The sequence below is a fragment of the Phycodurus eques genome, chromosome 21, assembly GCF_024500275.1.
Source record: "Phycodurus eques isolate BA_2022a chromosome 21, UOR_Pequ_1.1, whole genome shotgun sequence".
NCBI lineage: Eukaryota > Metazoa > Chordata > Actinopteri > Syngnathiformes > Syngnathidae > Phycodurus > Phycodurus eques.
In genome coordinates, this window is record NC_084545.1 from 11,159,525 (window position 1) to 11,185,712 (window position 26,188).

General features: G+C 42.3%; 2 protein-coding genes across 5 annotated transcripts; both read left to right on the forward strand.

The window, feature by feature from the left end:
• The first annotated feature begins 719 nt into the window (after positions 1–719).
• On the forward strand, positions 720–15,986 carry cip2a (cellular inhibitor of PP2A). Of its 4 annotated transcripts, none has more exons than XM_061666306.1 (22): positions 720–767; positions 1,022–1,152; positions 3,023–3,170; positions 3,260–3,372; positions 4,183–4,277; positions 5,217–5,313; positions 5,627–5,749; positions 6,260–6,405; positions 6,484–6,559; positions 6,636–6,869; positions 8,139–8,304; positions 8,858–9,005; positions 9,107–9,206; positions 9,308–9,426; positions 10,671–10,848; positions 10,934–11,008; positions 11,562–11,672; positions 11,745–11,941; positions 14,191–14,304; positions 15,245–15,327; positions 15,419–15,558; positions 15,616–15,986. In XM_061666306.1, exons 2-22 carry the CDS (start codon positions 1,051–1,053, stop codon positions 15,757–15,759), a joined length of 2,709 nt encoding a protein of 902 aa, XP_061522290.1. In that variant the 5' UTR covers positions 720–767; positions 1,022–1,050; the 3' UTR covers positions 15,760–15,986. The 4 variants fall into 4 exon arrangements, with proteins under 4 accessions (XP_061522290.1, XP_061522292.1, XP_061522291.1 ...); XM_061666308.1 differs by having other exon boundaries at positions 15,631–15,986; XM_061666307.1 differs by having other exon boundaries at positions 10,940–11,008.
• Positions 15,987–17,783: 1,797 nt separating this feature from the next.
• On the forward strand, positions 17,784–25,035 carry chrnd (cholinergic receptor, nicotinic, delta (muscle)). Its single transcript, XM_061666292.1, has 12 exons — positions 17,784–17,841; positions 18,895–19,040; positions 19,599–19,643; positions 19,751–19,860; positions 20,059–20,214; positions 20,460–20,572; positions 20,658–20,858; positions 21,710–21,821; positions 21,904–22,018; positions 22,356–22,566; positions 22,694–22,812; positions 23,470–25,035. Exons 1-12 carry the CDS (start codon positions 17,790–17,792, stop codon positions 23,650–23,652), a joined length of 1,563 nt encoding a protein of 520 aa, XP_061522276.1. The 5' UTR covers positions 17,784–17,789; the 3' UTR covers positions 23,653–25,035.
• Positions 25,036–26,188: the final 1,153 nt, after the last annotated feature.

Sequence of the window (26,188 nt, forward strand, 5' to 3'; positions counted from 1 at the left end):
ATTGATTTACATCACAGCCCACTTAATTGCTTTATGTTGAATCACCACCATTTTAAAAGTCTTTCAATTTTTGCATTACAGTGCACTACTGTGCAAGTTTGTAATATTGGACTTTTGGCCGAAATTTCAGGATGAATTTAAAATGGCAATACATGTTAATTTTGACATCAGAAAAATCATACAGCCAAATAGAGTTCCCATGTTTTATCAACTTCTGCCTAATAGAATTATTCAAATGACATTTCCTAATTTTTATTTTTTTGTTAATTTTATTTGACATTTTATTTATTTACAAGTGGTGCCATTGGAAACGACTCTGCTTTTGCCACCCGGAAAGACATATGACGTCATAGGAATAGAAACAATTTTACGTTTATGCTTTAAATCTAACACGTGCAAAAATGTTAGTGGACACATGGCGACTAAAATATTAAATTAAGTGAACAAAAGTTTGTGTTGAATTTGTGTTTGTCGAGTTTTCTCTTCAAAGAATTTCGCCCGCTCGTTCAGTCCATCTTGAGGGTGGAGTATGTTATTTTAATGATCAACAATATTGAAATAAAAAGCATTAAAACTTAATACACTGTAAAATAAAATAAAAATCTATTATTTTATATCTGTGGTTATCTTCCACAGTAATCTATGTTAACCGTATCATTGAAGTTTTGTTGAACTCACACACACCTCCATCTTTTCGACTTGGTCTGTTCCACTGCAGTTCGAAGCTCCGAGCGGGAGGAAGTCAGCAGTCACCGTACTTTGAAGACGTAAGAATGAGCACAAATTATCGACAATAAACATCTCTATTTTTTTATTTATGTATTATTTAATGGCCGCGACGAAGACTGTTCGAGGTGGAGCGAGAAACAAACGTTTTTAAATGGCTTCCATGTCGCCAATCTAACCGCTTGCTAGCTTTGCTTTGAGTTGGACGTCGTCGGCCTTCTAAAGTGTCGCGCCGCTGCTTCGTGTTTTGAATCGCTCTCACATAATTGATATAACAGGTTATTATATTACACAGATTTGTGGGGGTTTTATTTTTTTCACGGGATGGACACAACGACATCAATGAAGGCGCTGCTGCTCGCCATGCATCAGTATGAAGGCGGCAGGAACGCTCACAGTGCGGCGCAGCTCCTCAAACAAGTACAGGTGACTCACTTGAATATTTTATCGCGGTTGTACGTAGTATTATTGTTAGGCAGTGTTGGGAAGATTACTTTGCAAATGTAGTTGGTTACAATTATAAGTTACCCTGATGAAAATGTAATAGTATTACAACTGTTTCAATTACTTTCTCAAAGTGATTATAACTCATTTCATTTGTTTACTTTAATTAATTTTGAATGAATGCAGCAGCAGGACCCTTGGATGTTTCCTCTAAACAGTGGATTAAAACCATAGCTCATTATTTTGGAATTAACGACCAGTTCTTTTCTTTACAGAAATAATAAACTGATAACAAAACATAATGAAATGTAAATAATTTAAAAATAGTTTGTTGCAGTATATGGGTATTTGTGGAAAACCAGCATACCATCCCATGTTGACCTAATGACAAATGTGCAAAATTTCGACAATATGAATTCATATGACATCCAAGATAAGTGAATGTTCAATTAAAAAGTCCAAAATTATAAAGATGACACTGTTGAAAAGTCAATGTTCTTTTATGTGTTCAAAAGTGTAATTACAATATATTGCCAAAAGCATTCGCTCAACTGCCTTGACTCTGATATGAATTTAAGAGACATCCGAATCTTAATCCATAGGGTTTAATATGACATTGGTCCACCCTCTGCAGTTATCCATCCATCCATCTTCCGTACCGCTATCTCCTCACTAGGGTCGCGGGCGTGCTGGAGCCTATCCCAGCTATCTTCAGGCGAGAGGTGGGGTACACCCTGAACTGGTCGCCAGCCAATCGCAGGGCACATATAAACAAACAACCATTCGCGCACTCATTCACAGCTAAGGGCAATTTAGAGTCTTCAATCAACCTATCACGCATGTTTTTGGGATGTGGGAGGAAAACAGAGAAAACCCACGCAGGCACGGGGAGAACATGCAAACTCCACACAGGCGAGGGTGGTATTTGAACCCCAGACCTCAGAACTGTGAGGCAGAAGTGCTAACCAGTCGCCCACCGTGCCGCCCATCTGCAGTTATAACAGTTTAAACTCTTCTGGGAAGGTTTTCCACAAAGTGTAGTTTATGGGAATTTATGACCATTTGATGACTAAAGTTGGACGAGAAGGCCTGGCTCTCAGTCTCCGCTCTAATTCATCCAAAAGTGTTCTATTGGGTTGAGGTCAGGATTGTGCACGCCAGTCAAGTTCATCCACATCAAACTTTTCTGAGCTTTGATTTGTGCAATGATGCACAATCATGTTGGAACAGGAAGGGGCCATCTCCAAACCGTTCCCACAAAGTTGGAAATGTCCGAAATATTCGCCCCTGACCTCCAGTGAAAGGAATTCTGAATGCTTCAGCATACGAAGAGATTTTTGACAGTCAAACAGTTTGGGGATTACCCCTTCCTGTTCCAACATGTGCACCAGTGCACAAAGCAAGGTCCATAAAGACAGAGAGAATTTGTTATGGATGAACTTGACGCCTATTTTTTCAGAGACCAACATCAAAATGCTTCTCAACGCGGTGGAAATAAGGAAGGGAACATTCATATTTGGTGGATTTGGCAGTGTACGAACAGAAACAATAAACTTGACAGGGAGGGCAGAAGGAGGAATGAAAAGAGTGGTCATACTTGAAAGTAGTAGTAGCACTAGCAGTATTAAATTAATGCTTTTGATGTAACACTGGTTTGTTGCCTGTGAGCTAGAAGCAGAGTCACCGTTTTGTGTCAGTATTTATTGCTTTAAACCTAAAACAAAGACAATAAAAGTCAAACTCTTTGATTGTACCTCCATATTTTAGATTCGACTATAAAACTGTTTTTGGAGTTTTATTTGATAAAAAAGAGAGCCAATCTCTTTTATCTCACACCTTGTAATGTTTGCAGGAAGTTTCCGCCCTCAAATGTGACCATCTGCTGTCCTCGGGTCAGCTGTTGCCCACTGAGTGCGTCCACGGGCTGGTGGAGCTAACCGGAAACACTAACACGTGTCCCATTGTAGCCGGCGCCATCGTGTCCTTGCTGTCGCAGCTCGGTACTGTACACTTTTTCTCTATTTATTTATTTTCTCTGAACCAATGTTCTCATGGAGTGGTTCATCGTCAACTCTTCATCTCCCCCCAGCATGTGATGATGACAGCAGGACAATGCTTCACTGTAACTTCAACCTCATCAGCATCCTGGCCTCGCTCATTCATCGTCACAGCGCTACCCCAGGTGACACTCTGGTACTGCAGGTTAGTCATTTGCCTCTCATTTCATAGTACAATAAAATTTATTTACTGGCAGAATTTACAAGATGTAATCAGGCAAAAAAATTTTCCCCCCAATGGGGGTAGTACTAAACTACAGTATACGGCATTTCAGAATAGCTGAATTATATAACAAAACGTTTTTACATTTATATGTAGCAGTAAAGACAATAATGAGCTGGTCCCCATCCGGTTTCATTTTCCACAAAATTGCCAATATTTAAGTTCTGCCAGGGTAATGCAACATATGAGCACATCTGTATGTATTCTTGAATATCAAAATATTCAGCTAAACCATATCATTGCGTGTAACGAATCTCAGCATAATGCTAACCTATAATGCAAAACGTCATAAAACACCTAACAGAAATTAGCATAGATGTTACGTTAGTTTTAAACCTTTAAACAACGGCTACGTCAACATATAAACAGAGCATCCGACCATACTCATAAGCGTATATTTACTGATACTCTGCTCTGTGGGAACAAAGACTGGAGTTAATTTGAGTCTCTCCTCCTTGCTATTCATTACACTGCATGTCTTCCAGCAGACATCATTAATCCCTGGCATGTTGTAGCACATTGTGGTACTATACTGAGGGCATGCAATTCTAAATTTGGACTCGTCTGTACACTGTAAAAGTCCTTTAAAATCCATGATATAGCTGGGCTTTTGCTGTATAATTAAAGAAGATTATCTTTTGAATGTTTGTATACAAATAGTTGTGTTTGGTGTGCCTGCCCACCCGTCATCAAGTGTGCAAACTGCACAGTAATGCAGTAGTCTGTTTGAAGAGTTTACAGTTGCTGCAGAAGCTGACCTACAAAACTCGCATCTTCCCGTCCACAAACTACGTCCACGAACTCATCGGCTTCCTCATGTCCAACATGTAAGACGGGTATACAGTATATGTACACACAGGTGCATCTCGATTAATTGTAATAATTATTATTTTTTTTTAATCATAAGGATTCATTATACACACCAAAAAATTCAGAAGGCCAATTCCTGCCAAATTTCTGTATTAAAATTCATTTTGAAGGTTTTTCATGTAATCTAATTTTGAGATGATGAATTTGGGGTTTTCGTTAGCTTTAAGATACAATCATCCAAGTTTGAATACAAAAACGGATTGTCTTCTGTGTGGTAAATCTATACTGTATACAGTTTAACTTTTTGATTTTGAACTACGGTGTGGGTTAGGTTACGGACAACCCCCACAAGTGGTGAAGTTCCCGAAGTGGCGAGTGCATATTATTTTAAATTATTTTTTTACATATTTTAAAGCGGTATGAACCTCCCCAGATGCTTATTAATCTTCCCTGCACTCCTTTTAATCTTCACCATACTCTTATAAAAACCTTCTATACTGTTAAACACCTTTTAAACTTATACAATAATGCAAAGTAGTACTCTACACTATTTACATTCCTTGTATTGCGTTTAATTTTCTCTTCACCCCCCCCCCTTTTTTTTTCAGTTTTAATGTTTTAAGCGAGGAAGCGTTTAATTTACCACCCAATAAAGTACTTCTTACACTCAAAATCCTGCAAAACGGGGACTTATGCGCGATGCACTGAATATGCAAAAGGTGAACCGTGATATAGCGAGGTAACACTGTAACTGCATTTACAGACATACAAGATTTGCGATACGACCGTGGCCACAGAACAAATTAAGCCCATATCTCAAGGCATCACTACTGAAATACATTGTTTTCACAATATTGTCATTTGAGATGCACCTGTATGTACATACACAGACATATACGCATGTAGTTCATGTTTCACCACCAGCCAATCATACCGAGCTACATCGTTCCTTGCAGCCAGTCGCAAAGTGATGACATCATCATGCCATGCCTCGGCCTCATGGCCAACCTGTGTCGTGATAACCAAGCTGTGCAGAATCATATCAAGTCACTGGTGAGTGTCAGCGCTGCTGTGTATTATGTTTTACATAGTGAGTTTGCCATGGATTGAGGTTCCCGTTCACCAGCGTACCTCCACCTTTTTATATTGTTCACTCGAAACTTTAGCTAGTGATGAGGGAATCGGGAATAAGTGAATATTTCCCAACGCAGTTACTGGGTTCACTCATTCCCGACTCCTTAATCACTACAAAGGGATTTTTAGTGGGCATTTTGTGGAGCTATCTAGGTCCACTATATACAGTATAAAGTAGCAACAAAAAGTGAAATACGACTTAACTGTTCTTCTTAAAAATCTACTAAAACAGGACAATGTGAAGCCGTTTTACAGGACACTGATCAACTTTCTGGCCCGCAACAGTCTGACCATGGTGGTGTTCACGTTGTCCATCCTGGCCAGCCTGACTCTCAACGAGAATGTCGGCGAGAAGGTGGGTGTGGAAACGGTCGCTGCAGCGATTTGGTGACCTTTTGTTTACGGCTTCATTTATTGTCATGCACTAGTTGTGAAAAGTTGCTCCTCAACTTTGATTCATAACAAGAGGGTATTGTGTGTCTCTGTTTGTGTGTCTTTGTGTTTGTGTGTCTGTTTCTCTGTTTGTATTCCTGTGTGCGTGTCTGTTTGCTTTTGTCTGCGTGTTTGTTTGTGCATGTGTATGCTGGAGTGTGTTTCTGCTTCTTTCGTATGTGTACATTTCTTTTTCTACGTGTTTGTGCGTTTCCTTTTGTTTTATACATTTCTGATTGTCCGTGTGTATTTTTTGTGTGTGTCTGTTTTCTTGTTTTCAAATTGTTTCTGTATGCATGTGCGCGCTTCTGTTTTTGTGTACGTTTGTGCTTTGTGTGTATTTCTGTGAGTTTTTTGTTTTGTGTGTGTAAGTGTTTCCATGTTTTGTTGTGTTTGTATATGTGTGCGTTTACATGCGTGGTTTCCGCCACAGGTCTTTGGTGCCAAGAACATCCACCAGACCTTTCAGCTGGTCTTCAACATCATTGTCAATGGTGACGGCACCCTGACACGAAAATACTCTGCTGATCTTCTGGTTGATATCTTGCACAACCCAAAAATCGCAGATTATCTCACTCGGTACAGCACACGCACGCACACACGCAGGCACACAGGCCCATACACAGTGTCATAAAGCAGTTTTGTTTTGTTTTGCAGGTACCAGTACTTCTCAGCGTGTGCCTCTCAGCTTTTCGGATTATTGCAGTCAAATGATGTCGACTCAGCGGCCAAGGTGAGCTGTGTGCCTGCACACGTGTGCTTTACGCAAAGTTGATTATCCTTGTAGCTTGGATGTTGTGCGTTGGCAGGTTCTGGAGCTGCTCCTCGCCATGTGCGGTGTGTCAGGTCTGCGCCCGCTGCTGTGCCAGGTGCTCTTTAAACCGGTGGGACCCAAGCTCAGGGTGGCGAGTCGGAGGCAAGGGGCAGCGCTGGAACCCAAGGCTGAGTCTGGGGTGGCACTGGTGCACTGGCTCAGCTCACCTGTGGGGGGCGCCGAGGCCTGCTCGCTGCAGGTGCTGCGGCTGCTCAAAGAACTGCTGGAGGTACGGTAGGGAACAGGAACCTTCATCCAAAGCTATGGTCTGAATTATTCACCCATCTCTACTCCCCAACTATTAGGGGTATAACAATTCGTTTAACAACGATTCTATTTGTGGTTGCCGATTGGACTCGGTATTGGTTCATTTACAACGATCCAATCCGAAATGATTCAGTGGTTTGTAATCGATTCAATAACATTTTAGCCAACAATTCAAACAAGGTGACTGAAATTAACACCTCAATACTGGACAGTGCTGGTGAAATTTTCCTAGATTCCTGTTGCCTCGTGTAAGGGGGTCAGGTAAAACTAATTATGGCCATTAAATGTTTCCTGATGTACTTGTATTGCTTTGCAATTAAAACGGGGAATTTCAGCTATGGTTTTACTGGTTAGGCCATTTTTTTCCTTGAAAAGAGGTGTTTAATTGGTGGTAGAATATTTTACATATTGATATTGCTTTGATGGCCTCACTTGCTTTCAACACTCTCAGCATTTCTACTGGACACATTTTGTAAACAATGTGCCAGACTGGGGAGCGGTGTGGCACAGCAACTGCTCGGCTGCAGCCAGGAAGGCACTACAAAGGACAGTATAGGCTGTTTAGAAGATTGTGGGGAACAGCCTTCCTACCACCAGCAGATCCAGAAAGAAGGCTCTGTGCATTATCAAAGACTCTACCCACCTGCACACCTTCTATTTCATCCTTTCCCCTCAGGCAGAAGCCTATGGAACATCCGGTGCAGGACCACCTGGCTGAGGAACAGCTTCTTTCCGGAAGCTGTTTAAACTTTTGAACTTGCGCAGTACTCTCTAATTAAAGATTAAATGAGTATTAAAATAATCAATAGCTGCAGGCCGACTTGAGATAAGAGTGTAATTTGTACCATGACCACGCTTGTATCACAAAACATCTCAAGTCACCATTACCCATTGAAATGAATAGAAATGCAATTAATCCATTTCAGCCCCACCTAAAAAAATTACCTACAGTTTTTTTAATAAGGAAAATAGCTCTGCATAATATTGTACTTCATAAAACATATAGTAATAACCAATAGAATGTAAAGAATTATTTGTGAAGCATGTTTTGGATGTCGTCATTTGCTTTTTCTATAAGTGAAAGGGGAAAAAAATTTATTAAAATCGGAAATCTTTATTTTTGTGAAAATATCTGTGATTTCATTTTATTGGCCTCCTCACCCAGCCCTATACAGGAAGTGTCGCCAACAGATTGTGGCATGTGACCACACGTGTAACTGTCTTTGTCCAGGACGCATTGCGTGCCGCCAGCATGCCTGACGGTGTCCACATTTTTGTGGAAATGCTCCTTCCTGTTGTGCTGGATTTTGTTAAGGGCCTGGACCCCACCGCCCATGACGACACCCACCTGAGGCAACACGGCGAGCGCATCATTCATGTCAACGGAGTGCTACTTGATATCCTCCTCATCCATTGTGCCACTATTACATCACAATTATACAATGTATCACTATCATTAAAAAAAGAGCAATACAACAGCGAGCAACTGTACCGTACATAATGTGGAGCATTTTAAAATCAATATTTTATCAATGACAAACTTGAAAAGTATAAGATCATGCATCTTGCTTACCAAAGATGACAATTATCAAATCTATTATGTGCTGATCGCTACAGATGTGTTTTGCTGATCGAACTTAGTTTAGGCTGACCAGCCAATCAGAGGGCATAAAAATGCTGACATCATCAAGGGGCAGCACTATGTCTCTGAGGCGAATTTGAAATCTGATTAATTGAACAAACAGTCCCATTGCTAATGTAGTTGAAGTTCTATAGGCCAGCACTGGTGATTGTGAAGGTTCTGGGCAGATTAGATTAATATAGTGGGGGCAGAGCTCTGATTGGACAAAAAAAAAAAAAGTCCTTCACAAACGATACCAAATGAAAAGACACTTGTGACTGTTTAAACCGTGCAGTGTTTTGTTTGCCCAAAACCCTTAACTGGTTTACTCCTGTGCAGCGATGACGCCACGCGGGCGCTGGTCTCACACCAGGTGAGCGCCCAGTTGTGCCTCTCGCAGGTGGAGATACTGCTCGCCTGTTGTCATGGTAACAGCCCCTTGGCCTGGCTGCCTCCCGGTACAGACAACAGCCTCAGGTCTGCCAATCAACTCGCACTGTATGGTGTGTGATGATAAATTGTGTGTTTGTGTGATATTCACTTTCTTTTTCAATGTGTGTGTGTGTCTGTGTGCGCAGTCAGGTGTGTGCTGAGGCTCTGCTCAGTACTTTGGAGTTGATGAGCAAACTGCGGCAGCAGGTGAGCGACATGGAGACCAGCTTCTACCGGATGCTACAGGTGACCTCCGTCCTTCTCTCTGCTACCTCATCATCATCATCTCCCTCGCTCATTTTCACCTTTACTCCCCTTTCTTGCCTACCCCTATCCCATGTGTTCAGGACCAGAGGATAGCCACACCCCTCGCACTGGCCTTGACATCGCATCACAGAGAGCACGTGCAGACCGGCTTTGCTCTACTCTTAGAGGCCGTGGCACTCCCGGACTTCCCGTCACTGGTGTGAGTTTGACTGTTCAGTCAGGTTAAAGCGGACATATTATCATTAAAAGGGAATTATTTAAAGGTTGTATGCAAATAGTTTGGGTAATAATAATAATGTTCGGCTAAATTGTTGACATGGGGGTGAGGTGTACAGGGAGCCCCTGTGTATTCACGGTTCGGCTTTCGCAAATTCCCTTTTTTTAAAAATATATTTTATTTAAATAAAAGCATTCATTTGGCACCATCTTGTGGCCGCTTGGTGCCAAGAAACAATGTCGAAGTAGTGCCGTTTTGACAGAAAAAGTGCTTCAGCGGCATCTTAGTGCCAGGGAACTATGCTGAAGTTAATTGATGAGCTTTGGTTAGACAACAGCTTTGCTTTGCCACCACCAGGAAGTCTTGAAGTTGAGTTGAGAAGTTTAATTTAGACAGAAATTGTGCTTTGGCGCCATCTTGTGGGATCTATAGCCAATTACAAACCTACTGTATTTGCAGGAGGTGTCAATTTACTGTTTAAAATTGTGAAAACAGTGGAACCTCGATTTAACTGACTAATAGGGTGGAGGGGTTGTCCGTTAAAGCCGCTTGTCCGTTAATTTGAATCACTTTCTTCAATGGTTTCAAAACACCTAGTATAGTGCAAAAGTATTGTGAATAAGTGTGAGTGAAAGTGTTGTGATCGCTGGTGCTTGGTGATAATGGCATGCAGCTGGTGGGAGAATGTCGTTGTGGTGGTGATGGCGGCAAGTCAAAGGTCGCTTTCATGAGCCGCGAGGTTGTCATGCTACCTTTTCCTACCTCTGTTACGATTGGACGCAATAGAGAAGGGCATGACAAAAAAAAAAAAATGCAAAAGAAAATTCATATAAAACCAGTATAGCATGTTTGAGAGATGTACACAACGAGCACCTTGGTAAAATAAAGATATAAATAGGTATATCATACGACACATACCTTTTGAGCTGCCTGCCTATGGCAACGCTAAGCTAATGTCCATGCATTTTCCCTTGATGGGAACACCCCTACGTAGGCATGTCGGTTAGCCGGATCTAGTCTTCATATCTGTGACAACAGCAGCGCAACCTGGAAATACGAGTACCAGTCTGTCTGTTGACTCTGTCCTGCTACAAAGGGACGTTTTGAGTTCCAATCGGACACTATTTTATGTCTGTTAAATTTGAAGTTTGTTGGTTCACGGTCCGTTAAATCGGGGTTCCACTGTAAATGCGTGGGACTCTTTTAAAGTCTACTGTCCTCTCCAGCCTCGGTGAGAGCATGGCCGCCAACAACGCTTACCGGCAGAGGGAGGCCAAGCTGTCCGTCAAGCGTGTTGCCGTGCAAGAAGTCCAGCCTCCTCGTACGAACGCCCGCGGACTGGATGTGTCAGCCTCGTCCAACGGTGTTCACAGCCTGGTGGAGAAGCTCCACAGCGCCATGGAGGTCTTTGAACGCATTTCCTGTCTACTTCATTTCTGTTCCTCTGATCGTGATGGTGAGCTGAGTGCTGTCCTTTTGTGGTTTGTAGCTGCAGGAGCAGGCCAAGGACGCGCACGTGTCTGACATCATTGACGTCTACGAACAGAAGCTCGCCGCACTCGCAGTAAGCAGTATTCTTCTATTGCAGGACAACACACTATTCTGTGAGTCTTGAAACATCAGTCAAAATGCTCTGATTTAAAAACAGCTGGCAGTGAATGACGTAAAGTCACTTTTAAATCATATGTCCCCTTTGAAGCACATATGCACTGGTAATCCACTTTGTTACTCAAACATTTATGTATACATTTGAAAGCTTGAAAGTGTGCATCATTGTTATGGGATAGCTGGTAATAGTAATGCAGTTAGAGGAAGAGTTACTTTCAGAGTGGAAGGAAAAAGTATGTGAACACTCTTGGAATTTCTTAAATTTCTGCATAAATTTGTCATCAGCTATAGTCTGATCAATAATAATTATAATAAGTGTTATAATTGTTTGTGTGGTATAGTTTGTTCTTGTGATTTAGCTCAAGACAAAGTCAGACTACATTTGTTGAAACATTTATGCAGAAAGTTAAGAAATTCCTCAGGGTTCACATACTTTTTCCTTCCACCGTTCGTCATTTTTACATCTTTAGTTTTGCCGAGTGTTTGTTCAGTCCTAATCTGGTCTTCAGTCTGAGGAGAGTCGCCTTCAGGACCTGCTGGAAGCGAAGGCAGTTGCGCTGTCTCAGGCCGACCGCCTCCTTGCTCAGCATCACTTCCAGCGAGCTCAGGCCGAGGCCGAGGTGAGCATGTTCATCTTTTACCCTCTCTGCTGGGAGAATAATGAATGCAAACTTTGTTCGTGTAACATGAAGGCCCGCAAGCTGGCCAGTCTTCTGAAGGAGGCAGAGCGGCGGCGTGAAGACCTTCAGGGCGAGCTGGGCGTCCAGCTGGAGGAGGCGCAGCGCTCCAAGGCTGACACGGAGGAGCTGCTGCAGCACAACGCTAGACTGCAGCTGGCCTCAGAGGAGCACCAGGCCCTCAAAGCCACCTACAACTCCCTGCTCCACAGGTGCGCTCACTCTACCAAACGCAAAGAAAATCTTGGCAATATTCCTGCGTAAGTGTCTTTTTTAGCACCTGGCTTGCATGCCCTCAAGGTGCGCCGATTTTCCCCCAATGACTTCTGCCACACAACCGTACCTACCCGGCTTATTTGCGTGAAATGACTTGAGAGGCGTGACTCACTGAAGTCCAAGAGATGATATAATTCCTCGAAAGTGGAGTTTTCCTGAGACATATGAATGCCATTGAAATCAACCGTCTCACTACAAATGTGAAATCAACATAATACGGATACAGAAGTTATCCGTCACTGCATTGCTGATGACGTGTCCTACGCTTCATTCATAAGCAATCCTGTGCTCAACACTGAATGCATAGCCGCAGGTGATAGGCCGTCACCGGCATATTGCACGTTTAGATTTTTGACAAACCGTTACTGTGTCACTACACGAGCAGGAGGAACTGGTTGAGTGTATCAGCAGGAGCGGGCACCACGGGACGCAGCAAGGGGAGGATGTCGCAAATAATTATTGTACTATATATTCAATAAAATATGCATTATGTGGGGACGTGTCCTGCCTTTAACTGGTGTAAAATTGTGAACATCCCTAGAAATACCGATTGACAATCATTTGGCGTATTTCGCAGGATTCCCCATGGATATTTGTGTGGCTATACCCTTTTGTCTAATAAATAACCTTTAAGTGAATGGTGGTGGTAAAAAAAGAAGAAGAAAACTTTGTGACAGTGGCAGTTTGAATACCTTTGATACCAAGTAGTATGGTGTATAGCGGCCATCCTCAAATGGCGGATGTCAGTCTGGTCTAGGCTTCATGCAGACCCACGGTCAGTTGCCATTGAAAAGTTTGTGCGTTTGTGTGTTTTTTTTTCTCCCACAAGAGTAAGTGTCAACAAACGGTTTGATTGGCTCATTATGGTCACGTGACCATAGTGGTACTGCTGGAATTTGCCTGGACCTAGCCAGCCATTGCCAATGCTCTGGGGTGGGGGAGGGTGGATAACTTGTTCAGTATCAGGAGAAATAAAGCAAATCCCAAAATGAAAAAAAGAAGCTCAAGACTTGCTTTTAATTATTTGTTTTTTTTCTATAAGAAAAGGGAAGAAAAGATAAATCTGACATTTTTATTTTAAGCAAAGCAAAAAAAATTATATAGTGCATTTCATACACAAGGTAACTCAATGTGCTTTACATGATTAAAAGCATTTAAAAACATCCATCCATCCATTTTCTGAGCCGCTCCTCCTCACTAGGGTCGCGGGTGTGCTAGAGCCCATCCCAGCTATCATCGGGCAGGAGGCGGGGTACACCCTGAACTGGTTGCCAGCCAATCGCAGGGCACATACAAACAAACAACAATTATACTCACATTCACACCTACGGGCAATTTGGAGTTGTCAATTAACCTACCGTGCATGTTTTTGGGATGTGGGAGGAAACCGGAGTGCCCGGAGAAAACCCACGCAGGCACGGGGAGAACATGCAAACTCCACACAGGCGGGGCCGGGGATTGAACTGTGAGGCAGACACTCTAACCAGTCGCCCACCGTTCCGCCCATTTAAAAACAAAGGGAAAAAAAACACCTTACAAACATTTAAAACAAAGAGGGGGAAAATAATTAAAATACAATTAAAACAGCGTACAGTGCAAGAAATATCATTTAAAAGTGGAAATGCTCTAAAAAGCCTGAGAAAAAAGAAGTTTTTAACCTGGACTTAAAAACATTCATACTTGGGGCTGACCTCACTTCTGTTGGCAACTTAGTCCATTTGTGTGCAGCATAAAAGCTAAATGCTGCTTCACTATATTTGGTTCGGACTCTGTGCTCCACTATTTGACCTGAGTTTGTCGATCTCAGAGCCCTACTAGGTTTATATCCCATTAGCATTTATTTTATGTATTCAGGACCTAAACCGTTTAAGTGACTTATAGACCAGTAGCGGAACTTTAAAATCTATTCTAAAGCTGACTGGAAGCCAGTGTAAAAACTTTAGAATTTGATTAATATGCTCTGACCTCTTTGTTCTGGTCAGAACCCGAGCTGCAGCATTCTGAATGAGCTGCAGCTGTTTATGCTCTTTTTGGGGAGTCCAGTCAGAAGACCATTAAAATAGTCAACTCTACTTGAGATAAAAGCATGGATGAGTTTCTCCTGGTCTGCTTGACATATGCAAGGCCGCTGAGCCCTACGTCAGAACCGTGGCGGAGGTAATGACTGAATGATATTTGTTGTCAGGTTTAATGAAGGTGAGTGTCTGCTGAAGGAGCTTCAGACAGCTCATGCCACTCTCAACAAAACCAACGACGCACTGAGGACGAACCACCAAGCTCTGCAGCTGCAGCATGACAAGTAGGAAATATGTCCAAATATTTATATGGTAATATTGTAAACATTCAACAGTAATCAGTTTCGTGTGTTGAATGCCACCTTTTTTTTAATTATTTTTTTTTTTATATAAAAAAAACACCCTTGTACTGTGCCTGTTGTGTATGCCTTGTCTATTGTGCTGTTTCTGCTGTGGGCGCCTTGGCCTCTTAAGTGCAGTGTGGTGCGCACAAGCAGATAACACACCTAAGAGTGTATTTGATGGCCAGAAGGAGAAAGTCGCAATTTAACTGCATTAGTAAAACTCAATTTTCACAGAGTAGGAAGGATGTATGCCTGTGAGTATTGATATTTTCTTTCTGCATGTGTTCTTACAGCATTTGTGTGTGACTATTCATTATTTAAGGGCATATGACTACTGCAACTTTGAAGCTAATCTTTGTTAGTCCGTCAATGTGGTTTTACATTGAACTTGACAATTAAGTATGTTGTATTTAAATGTACAATATGTGTAATTTTTTGTGTTTAGTTTTACAGTACAGAACAGTGACTATAGTAACAATCTTACAGTGCATGCCCAACTTTTTTATTGGGCGTGAATTTGAAATGTTGCAATAATAGATATATTTGTATAGGTCCACTAGTGTTGATAAGAGTATTAAAAACTTGAAAACCATCTTTTTAGTTTACACTATATATATATATATATATATATATATACACATACATACATACATACATACACACACACACACACACAAAATGTGCGATAAAATTGCAATTAATCCTAAATTAACTCAAAATCATATGATTGATTGACAGCCCTATTTAGCATGAAGCATTTTGGGTCCTATGTTAGCATTTTAGTTGACATGTTGGCATGTAGCATTTTGGCTATTATGCTAGCATTTGCGTTGGTTTGTTAGCATGCATACGACTCACTGGGCCTGCTCGCTGTGGTCAGGACCGCGTTGCTGTTGCAGGAGAAGGAGGAGGAGATCACATCGCTGCGTTCAGACATGCGACTAAAGGATGATGACATTGCAGGTCAGAGCTGCCCATACACATTCGTATTACGCTTACATATAGGATATTAGCAGTAGCATTTTGCCTCACGCGAGAAGCATTTTGGCGTCAGCTCTGCGAGATGACCTGCGGGAAGCAGCGCACAAGGGGCAGGAGAAGGAGCTGCAGAGGCAGGAGCTGGAGGACGCGCTGGATGCTTTGAGGAAGGAGCTGAGCAAGACTGAGCAGGCCAGGAAGGACGCTAGTATCAAGGTAACCACGATGTCTCCCTTCCCAGTTTCTCGTGCTTACACTTTTGCCCGTGCGTAGGCATCATCACTGCAGCTGCAGAAGAGTCAGCTGGAGGCCAAGCTCAAGCAGCGCGAGGACGAGCTCAATGAACACTCGGCCATGATTGCCATGATTCACAGCATGAGCAGCGGCAAGAAGAAAGATGTCAACCTCTCACTGTGATACCCACCAATTCGAGCAACATCGCAAGCTACAACGGCAGCAACTACAATGAATCATCCAAAGCAACAACAGTAGCAACAACAGAAACAACTAAACCAACAGCAAAAACAACAAATGAAATGACACAAAAAAAAAGATTATTTTTAATTAAAATGACTGCCTAATGTATTTAACTATTTTAGTATTTAATAAATAAATTTAATGTATATGAATGTAACTATACTGTATGTTTATTATTGTGTTGGTGAGTGTCAATAAAAAAAATCTTATTTACAGTGAGGAAAAAATATGTGAACCCTTTGGCATTCCATAAATTTCTGCATAAATTGTATTTTGATCATTTAAATCACAAGAATAAAAAAAATGCTTAAGCTAATAGTACACAAACTATGGTATATGTTTTCATGTGTATTGAAAACAACAAACATCCACAGGACGGAGGAAAAGGAAAGGCTTAAAGCTGCTTTGGCTACAAAAAAAATCACCAGGTTGGAATTCTCTCTTGTCAAGAAGTGTTGCCTAATGTGTACCATGCCTATCTCAAAAGAGCTCTCAGAAGATCTACAATTAGGAATTGTTGACGTGTATAAAGCTGGAAAAGGTTCTAAAAGTATCTCTAGAAGTCTCGATCAGTCCACAGACGAATTGTGTACAAATGGAGAAACGTCAGCACTGCTGCTAGACTTAGGCATGCCAACACCTCTGTTGAGAAATTTACCATATATAAAACATGAATTGTGTTCATAAGAGGAGGAAGCCATTGCTGTCAAAAAACATTGGTGCACATAAAACACACTTGGATGTTCCACAGCTGACTGGCAAAAGAAAAAATTAAAGTTGGATTGTTAGGTGGAACACATAATGCACTGTGTGGAGGAAAAATGGCACAGCACACCAACATCAAAACATCATCCCAACTGTGAAGCATGGTGGAGGGAGCATCATGCAATGGACGTGCTTTGTTCTCTCAGGGTCTGGACAGCTTGCAACAAATATTAATTCACAGGTTTATCAAGATATTGATGCAGAAGAACTTGAGGCCATCTGTGCAACAGTTGAAGCTCAAAAGAGGATGGGTATTGCAGCAGGAAGATGATCCAAAACACAGAAGCAAATCAACAACAGAAGGCTTCAGAAGAAGAAAATACGTGTTCTGGAGTGGTCCAGTCATAGTCCTGACCTCAACCTGGTTGAGATGCTGTGGCATGACGCAAGGGGGGTATTCATACCAGATATATCAGGAATTTTCCCTCCGTCCTGTGAATATTTACATTAGGTGATGCTCTATAAAATCCATCCGTTTTCTGAGCCGCTTATCCTCACTAGGGTCGCGGGCGTGCTGGAGCCTATCCCAGCTATCATCGGGCAGGAGGCGGGGTACACCCTGAGCTGGTTGCCAGCCAGTCGCAGAGCACATACAAAAAACAATGGAAGAAAAATGTTAGCATTTTTGAGGTTGTGGGTCAATGTTTTTGGTCCCTTTAAAGAAGAAGAAATGTCATTGTATAAGAAGAGTACAACCAAATGTCATTTTGTAGCAGCTAAAAAAATAAAAATCACATTCAAAAGGTTAGTTCAATAAAGTGCAGTTGCAGGGTCTCCTTATTCCTTTATCAGTTTCTTCACAGCCACGGGGAAGAAGCTATTCAGTCTGTTGGTGCGGATTTTCATGACTGAGTCTACCAGAAGAGTGGCTGGAGAATGGATTGTGTCCTGGGTGGGAGTCATCCCAGATCTTTGTGGCCCATCTCAGAAGACTGCTAGAGTAGATCTCTTGGCGTGAGAGCAGCATAATAGTAAAATCTGACATCTTAAAAAGTGTTCAATTGACTTTGAAGTGTGACATTTAGTGAGTGTTGATGCAACTGTTGTTTTTTCCGGGACAGAGTGACCGAGTGCTGCTGCTGCTTTCTATTTTCTGCTGCCTGTGTTTCTGCAGCTGCTGACTGTCAATCAAATGCACTTTGGCAGAAGGTCAAGAAGGGGACGGATGAGCGACCGAGTTCTTCCCGACAAAACTCGAGCTCAACATGAAGCCTCCGCATGACGTTGCTGTGCTCCTGCTTGCGCTGCTCTGGCCTGGTCAGTTTACATTGTATTTTTATTGAGTTTGTGTTTACACTGAAACGGTATTAATGTTTTTAATGTGATTTTTTTTTTTTTGTCCAAATTGATAGATATCAGCTTACATTAATGCTAATATTTGTCAAATGCTGCCTGATTTAAGTGAAGTCTGCAATGTGGATGCTGTGCCGTCAAACTGAATTGATTCCAGATCTGATCCAGATTAGGTGGCAGTCTAAACGTAACAAGCTCAATGTTCAAATGAAATATGTTCAACACATCTATGTTGAGGTTGTTGTTTGTTGTGGTTTATCACTATCAGTAGCAAATGTCTGCCTTAGCGAAGTTGGCGGAGGTCTGAGTGTGTCTGTTAGTGGGGAGGGAGCAGCTGTCTCTATGAAATTAGAGCTTGTGAGCATGCTGGAGGCTGTTTGTCTACACCGGTGCTTCTTATTGAAAGAAGTACATCACTACATTTGAGCACTGACGAGCCAATAAAATATACTTTTCCAGAATTAAAGATGTAATAATACCAGTGTGAGGTGCCTAAACTTGTCTGACGTCCAACGAGTTGATATTTATCCCTTATAATTGATGTGACAGCCCGAGTTCCACTGCCCAATCTTTGTCTTCTACTCAAAAGCTATAACGATCTCAAATCCAAACTGATATAAAGCCGCCATCTACAGGGATTTGTTAGTCATTACAGTGGTTTACAAAGCTGAATTTCACAGACAAGCTGGGCGAGAGACCCTTTTCCCCGCCTACCCGTTAAAACGTTCTTACAGTATATACTGTATGTTGGTGGCAGTAAACAGTTGGATTTCAATTGACAAATATAAATGTCCAAGACAGTGAATGAGTTAATCTGCATTAGGATTGTTAGGGGGTCCTTGGAAAAAAAAATCCTCTGTGAGGGGTCCCTGGATTCAAAAAGTTGGAGAACCCCTGTACAACTTCAACAACATCAACTGTTCCATGTTAATTTGTCACATTCAAAGGTGTTGTTGTTGTGGTGTGTCTTATTATATTGACGGTAACCTTGAAGTGTCTGTGTTCATGTGTGTGTAGCGTGCTTGTGCAGGAACGAGGAGGAGCGCCTGATCAACTACCTGTTAAAGGAACGCGGATACAACAAGGAGCTGCGTCCCGTGGAGAGGCAACAGGATGCCGTCAACGTCACCCTCGCTCTCACGCTCTCAAACCTCATCTCCTTGGTACAAACACACACACACAAAGACATGGAAAGATATTTAGATGGTTGGATAGATTGATAGATAGATAATGGGTTAGCAAATAGATGGACAGGTAGGTAGACAAATTGCGGACTCGCAGATCAATAGGTGGCTCAAATAAGACACAGACAATTGGAGGTGACGATCGGATCTTTTTACTAACATGGGGTATTTATACACGGGCATCAGCCTTTCTTGGACAATCAAACTGAGTGTGGATATTCTCTAAAAAGAAAGCTCACTGAGTAAACGATCTGACCTGGCTCTATTAAAATGTTCTTTCTGTCTCTTGGTTCTTATTAGTTCATTTTACCATAATGTTGCATCTACCATGTATTCCTTCTACCATATATTGCCCCCTTTGGGGTCAATAATCCCCAAATTTCACTCTGTCCCAAAATGAGAACATGGGAATGGTTGCGTCTGATTGGGTGGGTGGATGGATGACTGGATGGATAGATGAATGGTAGGATTGATAGGTTGAAAAATGACAGATGTTGAGCTTTGTGTTGAGTCTTCTTCTGCCGCTCGTTTGTGTAGAAAGAAGTGGACGAGACTCTGCTCACCAACGTCTGGATCGACCATGTGAGTTATTGAAGTGGAAGACGCACCGGCCGCATTGAGCTGCTTCACTGTTGCCTCACGCACTCGAACACTTCCTGTATTTCTGTGTGTGTGTGCGTGTGTGTCAGACGTGGACGGATTACAGGCTGACGTGGAACACGAGCGAGTTTGACGGCATAGATATGCTGCGCTTGCCGTCCAACATGGTGTGGCTGCCCGAGATCGTGCTGGAAAACAAGTGAGAGAATGAGGCTGTTAGGGAATCACTCACTAGTTACGGCAGGGACTAGGGAGTGTACAATTCATCGTTTCAGCCCTAGACTCAACTTCATAGTTCGTTTTATAAAAATGTCTTTATAGCAATTAAGGAGTAGGGAATGAGGTCATGATTCCTGGCAAAGCCTGAGAGAGTGCGCCCCCTGTCTCCCTTGTCCAGTAATGATGCGCAGTTCCAGGTGGCCTACTACAGCAACGTGCTGGTTAACTATGAAGGGCTATGCTACTGGTTGCCCCCAGCCATCTTCCGCTCATCTTGCTCCATCAACGTCAACTATTTCCCCTTCGACTGGCAGAACTGCACCCTCAAGTTCACGTAAGATCGCTAACACCATTATGATGGACACAGCATGGTACCCTAGTGGTTAGCATGTCTGCTTCACAGTTCCTTGGCCCTGGATTTGAATCTGAAGCTAGAAACTGATTGGTCGACAGAGAATGGTCACTTCCTTCATGCGAACCTTTGTCTCTCTTGTCATGAGGAAGTTGTCGTCCATGTCTTTGCTGTGTGTGCATCTATCGGTCTTTGTTGAACTGATGTGTCCGTCCACGTCTTTGCAGCTCACTGACGTACAACGCCAAAGAGATCCGAATGCTCCTGAAGACGGAAACGGACGACGACGGCAACAAGTGGACAGTCGAGTGGATCATCATCGATCCGGCCAGCTGGGCCGGTAAGCGCCTCACGCGTACGCCTCAAGGTTTGATTTGCTGTGACATGACGTGAAACTGAGCATCTTTGCTGTAATTGGCCGTCAGAGAACGGCGAGTGGGAGGTGATTCACCGTCCGGCCAAGAGGAACACGTACAAACACATTCCCATGGAGAGCAACAAGCACCAGGACATCACCTTCTACCTCATCATCAAACGCAAACCGCTCTTCTACATCGTCAACATCATCATCCCCTGCGTGCTCATCTCCTTCCTGGCGTCGCTCGTCTACTACCTGCCCGCCGACAGTCAGTCATTACTCATACTGTCTTCTTTTCTGTATTGTCCCACCCCCTTTTTTCTCTTTCCTCTTCCCTTTAACTAGTTTGTATTCTTCCTCTCTGTTGTAATATGATCTTCATTTCCGTTTTACTGTTTCTTTAACTTCTTCTTTCTGTTTTCCTCTTGTTTTTTCTCTTTCTGCTTTCCCTTCCTCTTATTTCCTCTTTGCTCTCTTTCATGTCCTCTTTCTCGTTCCTTTTCATCGTCTTCCTCCTCTTGTTCATCCTCTTTCTGTTCCTCCTCCATCTTCTTAATCTTTTCTCATCCTCTTTCCTCGAGCTCTTTTCTCTTTTTCTTCCCTCTATCCTCTCCTTTCTTCCTCTTCCTTTTTCATATTTCCTCTTCACCTTTCCTTTCCAGCTTGCTATTTTCCCTTTCCCTATATCTTCTTTCGTCTCGTTCTCTTTCTTTTTCTCCTTTTCTTTCATTTTCTTCCTAATTTTCCTCGTTTTCTCTTTATGATTCCTCCTCCCTTTCTCGTTCCTCCTTATTTTTCATTTTTAGCTTCCTCTTTCTTTCCTTTTTTGCTTCCTCTTCATTTTCCACTTCCTCCTCTTTCTATTCTTCTTCCTCCAGCTTCAAAATCCCTCTTCTATTCCCCTTTTCTTTCTTTTTCACCTTCCCCTTTGTTGTTTTCATTTTTTTTCTTTCCCCTTTCTTCTTCCTCTTCATGCTATTTTCTTGTTCCTCTTCCAAATGTCCATCAGTCTAAGCGTCATGAGACATCTTCAGTGTCATGTTGGTTTAGTGTCCCCTCTGCTCCTTAAAAAATGGAATTGTTTGTGTATGTGTGTGTGTGTGTGTGCGTGCGTGTTAGGTGGTGAGAAGATGACGCTGTCCATCTCTGTGCTGCTTGCTCAGTCTGTCTTCCTGCTGCTGATCTCTCAAAGGCTTCCAGAAACTTCCATCTCCGTCCCGCTCATTGTCAAGTAAGGCAAACACATGCACACGTGTGAAAGTGTAAACATTTTTTTATTTTTTATTTAATAAATAACACTGTTGATCTCTCAGGTACCTGATGTTCATCATGGTGCTGGTGACAGTGGTGGTTTTGAACTGTGTTGTGGTTCTCAACCTGCACTTTAGGAGCCCAAGCACACATGTCATGTCTGAGTGGACCAAGAGGGTAACATGCGCATGCACGCACATATTCAAAGCTTCCTGTGTTTAGCAAACTTTATTAAGACAAGGGTATGGTGGCTGAGACAGATCACAACAACTGCAAACGCCATAACATAACGACATTACTCCACAACATAGCAACATTAAGGGAAATCCCGCTCCGTCACCAACTAGTGGAAGAGAATGTAATATTACTGCCTGTCCCTATACATTGCTGGCATAGATAGATAGATGAACAAAGATACATTATTTCTCGTAAACAAATAATAATTTTCCGAACAATAAAGTGAAATTGGATAATTTCCCGCGCTCAGTGGCTATGGAACCGATGTGATTGTTAGTTGTTTCTGGAGCGACTTCCCCGCCTCCTGCTCATGTCCCGGCCGGCGGAGTCCGAGCCGTACTGGAACGGCGCATTGCAGCGGCGGTCTAGCTCGGCCGGCTACATCGCATCGGCCGAGGAGTACTACAGCGTCAAGTCCCGCAGCGACTTGATGTTCGAGAGGCAGTCGGTGAGACACGGGCTCGTGACCCGGCCCGCGCACGCCACAGGTACGCAATTATGGACACCGCCAACCAGGTGCTAAATTAGGAATGCTATTTAAATATATAATTTATGCATACATACATATATATATATATATATATATATATATATATATATATATATATTTTCCAGTAAAAAAACTGCAGGAGGAGGGTGGCGTCACTGAGCAGCTGTACGGGGAAATCAAGCCGGCGGTGGACGGAGCAAACTACATCATCAAACACATGCGCAACAAGAACGACTACAATGAGGTGAGCATGTCATGGGATGATGTCACACACTACTCACAAAAAGTGAGGGATGTTTGGTTTGGGGGTGACATTTCACGATTAACCTAAAATGCACCAGAACCATTCCAGGTGAAATACATTTTAACCTTCTGTAAACCTTTTGTGCACACGTCCAACTGTTCACTCTTTAGGGTTATCCCTAACCCTTGATCAATGAAAATTTTCAAGGGCATTGTTGTGGAAAAAAAAAAAAAAGTTTTACTATTGAAAGCACAAAAACACGCTGACATCAGTTGTACAACATCGAATGTGAAATTTCCCATTACAATGTCCATTTGTATGCCTTTCTGTGACTTCTCCAGTCTGTCTGTTGCAACCTGCTGATGACACTCTAAACTCAGTGGCCACTTACAATCTACAAACTTTCCACCCTTTTGGAACCCTACTCATGACATCATAATCACAAAGCCCCCTAAACCGAAGTAGAGCGGAACCTGGTCTCACAAACTTAATCTGTTTACCAGACTGTGTTCACGAAACAAAGCACTGTGTCTCATTGAAATGAATGGAATTATAATAAATCTGATCCAGGCCCAGAAGGAAGTTATGTGTACCCGTTTTCATCGTTGTGTAGTAAACGAACAAACACGTCTGCTGTTTTGTTGTTACTGTGCGCAGGAGAAGGATAACTGGAGCGGCATCGCTCGCACCGTGGACCGTCTGTGCCTTTTCCTGATTACCCCAGTGATGATCTTTGGCACCATCATCATCTTCCTAATGGGCCTCTACAATCACCCCCCGCCGCTGCCCTTCGCTGGAGATGCTCACAACTACAGGGAGGACAACTCACGGCTGCTGTGACGCACATGCACACACATAATTCACAATTGTTCTGCTTTTTTTTACTTGTGTGGCTTGTTTTCTTTCATTTGAGGTTACGATTCAAGAAGCAGCATCATACAATGATAATAAAAAAACATGTACAAACATACAAACACAGCACAACTTTAGCAAATTCATTAAGAGACTTTTAATAAGGCTAACTATTATCATTTATAGTGCTGTCAAGAGATTTAAAAAATGAGAGATGAATTTGATTAATTACAGATAATGAGTCTAAGTTGAATGTCACATAAAAATTACTGCCCTCAACTTGAGGTAATTTCATTTTAATTCATTATATTATTTTGGCAGGTCAAAAGATTGATACAAAACAGAAAAACATGGCTTTATAAAGTAATTTATTGTTTTTGCATACTTGAACAGATGCAGGCCTCGCCATTTACATTCCGCTGTATTTGAGACCAGTCCCAAGTGCTGCCTGCCACCTTTAGTTTCTACCATCAGGCGGAATATTGTTGTGTTGTTTTGTCAATATTCAAACATCCATCCATCCATTTTCTGAGCCGCTTCTCCTCACTAGGGTCGCGGGCGTGGTGAAGCCTATCCCAGCTGTCATCGGGCAGGAGGCGGGGTACACCCTGAACTGGTTGCCAGCCAATCACAGGGCACATACAAACAAACAACCATTCGCACTCACATTCACACCTCTCCAATTAATGCATGTTTTTGGGATGTGGGAGGAAACCGGAGTGCCCGGAGAAAACCCACGCAGGCACGGGGAGAACATGCAAACTCCACACAGGCGGGACCAGGGATTGAACCCGGGTCCTCAGAACTGTGAGGCTGACGCTCTAACCAGTCGGTCACCGTGCCGCCCAATATTCAAACAATTACAAAAAAAGTTAAACATCAGGTCCATATAAAGTGCTGAATTTAACACATAAAAAAATAGTAAGAACACTTTTCTAAGCAATAAAAGTATTGAACACTGAACTTGTTGCTTTTCATCTTCTTCACATAAGATAAAATAAAGCAGACAGATAAAAGTGCCTGGTTTCTGTATTTACAACGGTCAATGCAAATGCAAATTTCCTTTCGCCGTCGTACATCTTGCTGATTTGGGATGTCACTGTAGTGCTGCACGGTGGTTTGTATAATAGGTCAATGGACGCAATTTGCAACACGTTAAACCCTTGTCATCCACTATGTTTATTTCTTTATGGAGTTCATTGCGATCCACTTGGCAAGAACATTCTTCAACTGTTGGTCGCAGATTTGCTCATGGCACATCACAATCATGTACAACCGATGATAAAATGAAGGGCTTTTTTTTTCTTCAGTTCAGTGCCCTAATGTCGCAAATGGAGACAACGACATGGCTAACAGATGAAACTGGAAAAGCACGGTTCAATCGTTTATTGCAAACAAAATACACCAATTTAAAAAAATAAAAGAAGTGCACTGTGTCTTTCATTTATTCCTCTATAAAGCTTGGAGCGGATAATGATTTCTCGCCACACCCCAAATACAATTTTGCAATCAAAACACAGTATATATACCCAAGGGGCACTTAGAAAGGCATTCGCTACATCCTTAAAAAAAGACTGACAGAACATAAGAAAAAAATACCTACACAAAGTGCAAAACGTTTGATATTAAGTGAAACTGGGGCCTCACTCATCAAAGAGTGCGTTATTGCAACCAATTGTGTGCATACTGTACGCACAAAAGCTGATAATTGTGTAAGATCCCCAAAAATGAAACTTATCAACAGCTGTTGCGAATGCTTGCAATACGCACACATTTTGAGAATTTGCCTTGACAATTCACTGTTCCTCTTTGAAAAATGTCGAGCGTACGTCCATCACATGGCGCTTCCACTCGTCCGAGAGCGTCAGGTGGTGCTGCAGGCCGCTCACGTTCATAGACAGGATATGCTCCGAGCGATGGATCCTCCAGATCAGAACACGGCCTCGTCACTTAGCTCCATGTTGACCTCCTGAACCGGAGCTGACACCCAGTCAACAACATGTCATCCCAACAGGGACTTGGAGAGCAAGTTGGGATCAGGAGATTTCGATGAGAAGGTTTGGATGAGAAGGTTTTGGGGACATTTGGATTTGAAGAGGTCTGGATGAGAAGGTTTTAAAGAGGCTTGATAAGTATGTAAGAATAAGAAGGTTTGGATGAGTCAGTATAGCTGAGAAGATTTTGAGGAGGTCTGGATAAGAACATTTGGATGAAGTGGTTTTGTTGGTAAATTTAGAGGTAAAGGTTTGGATGGAGGCGTTTGGATGAGAAATTTTTAATGAGGTTTGGATTAGGAGATTTAGTTTGGATGCAGATATTTGGAGAGGTTTTCATATTGACTTAGAAAGCTATTTTACAAAGTACTTTCTCTTTTGAGTGGACAAACAGGATTGACGGCAACATGAACAGAACTTCATCACACGTCAATGACTTTAAACGACGGTCCAATGAAAAAAGATGATTTGATTCATATTCTAGTTGTCAGGTCTGGCTTTTAAATATGCAACCAGTAATCATTTGATCG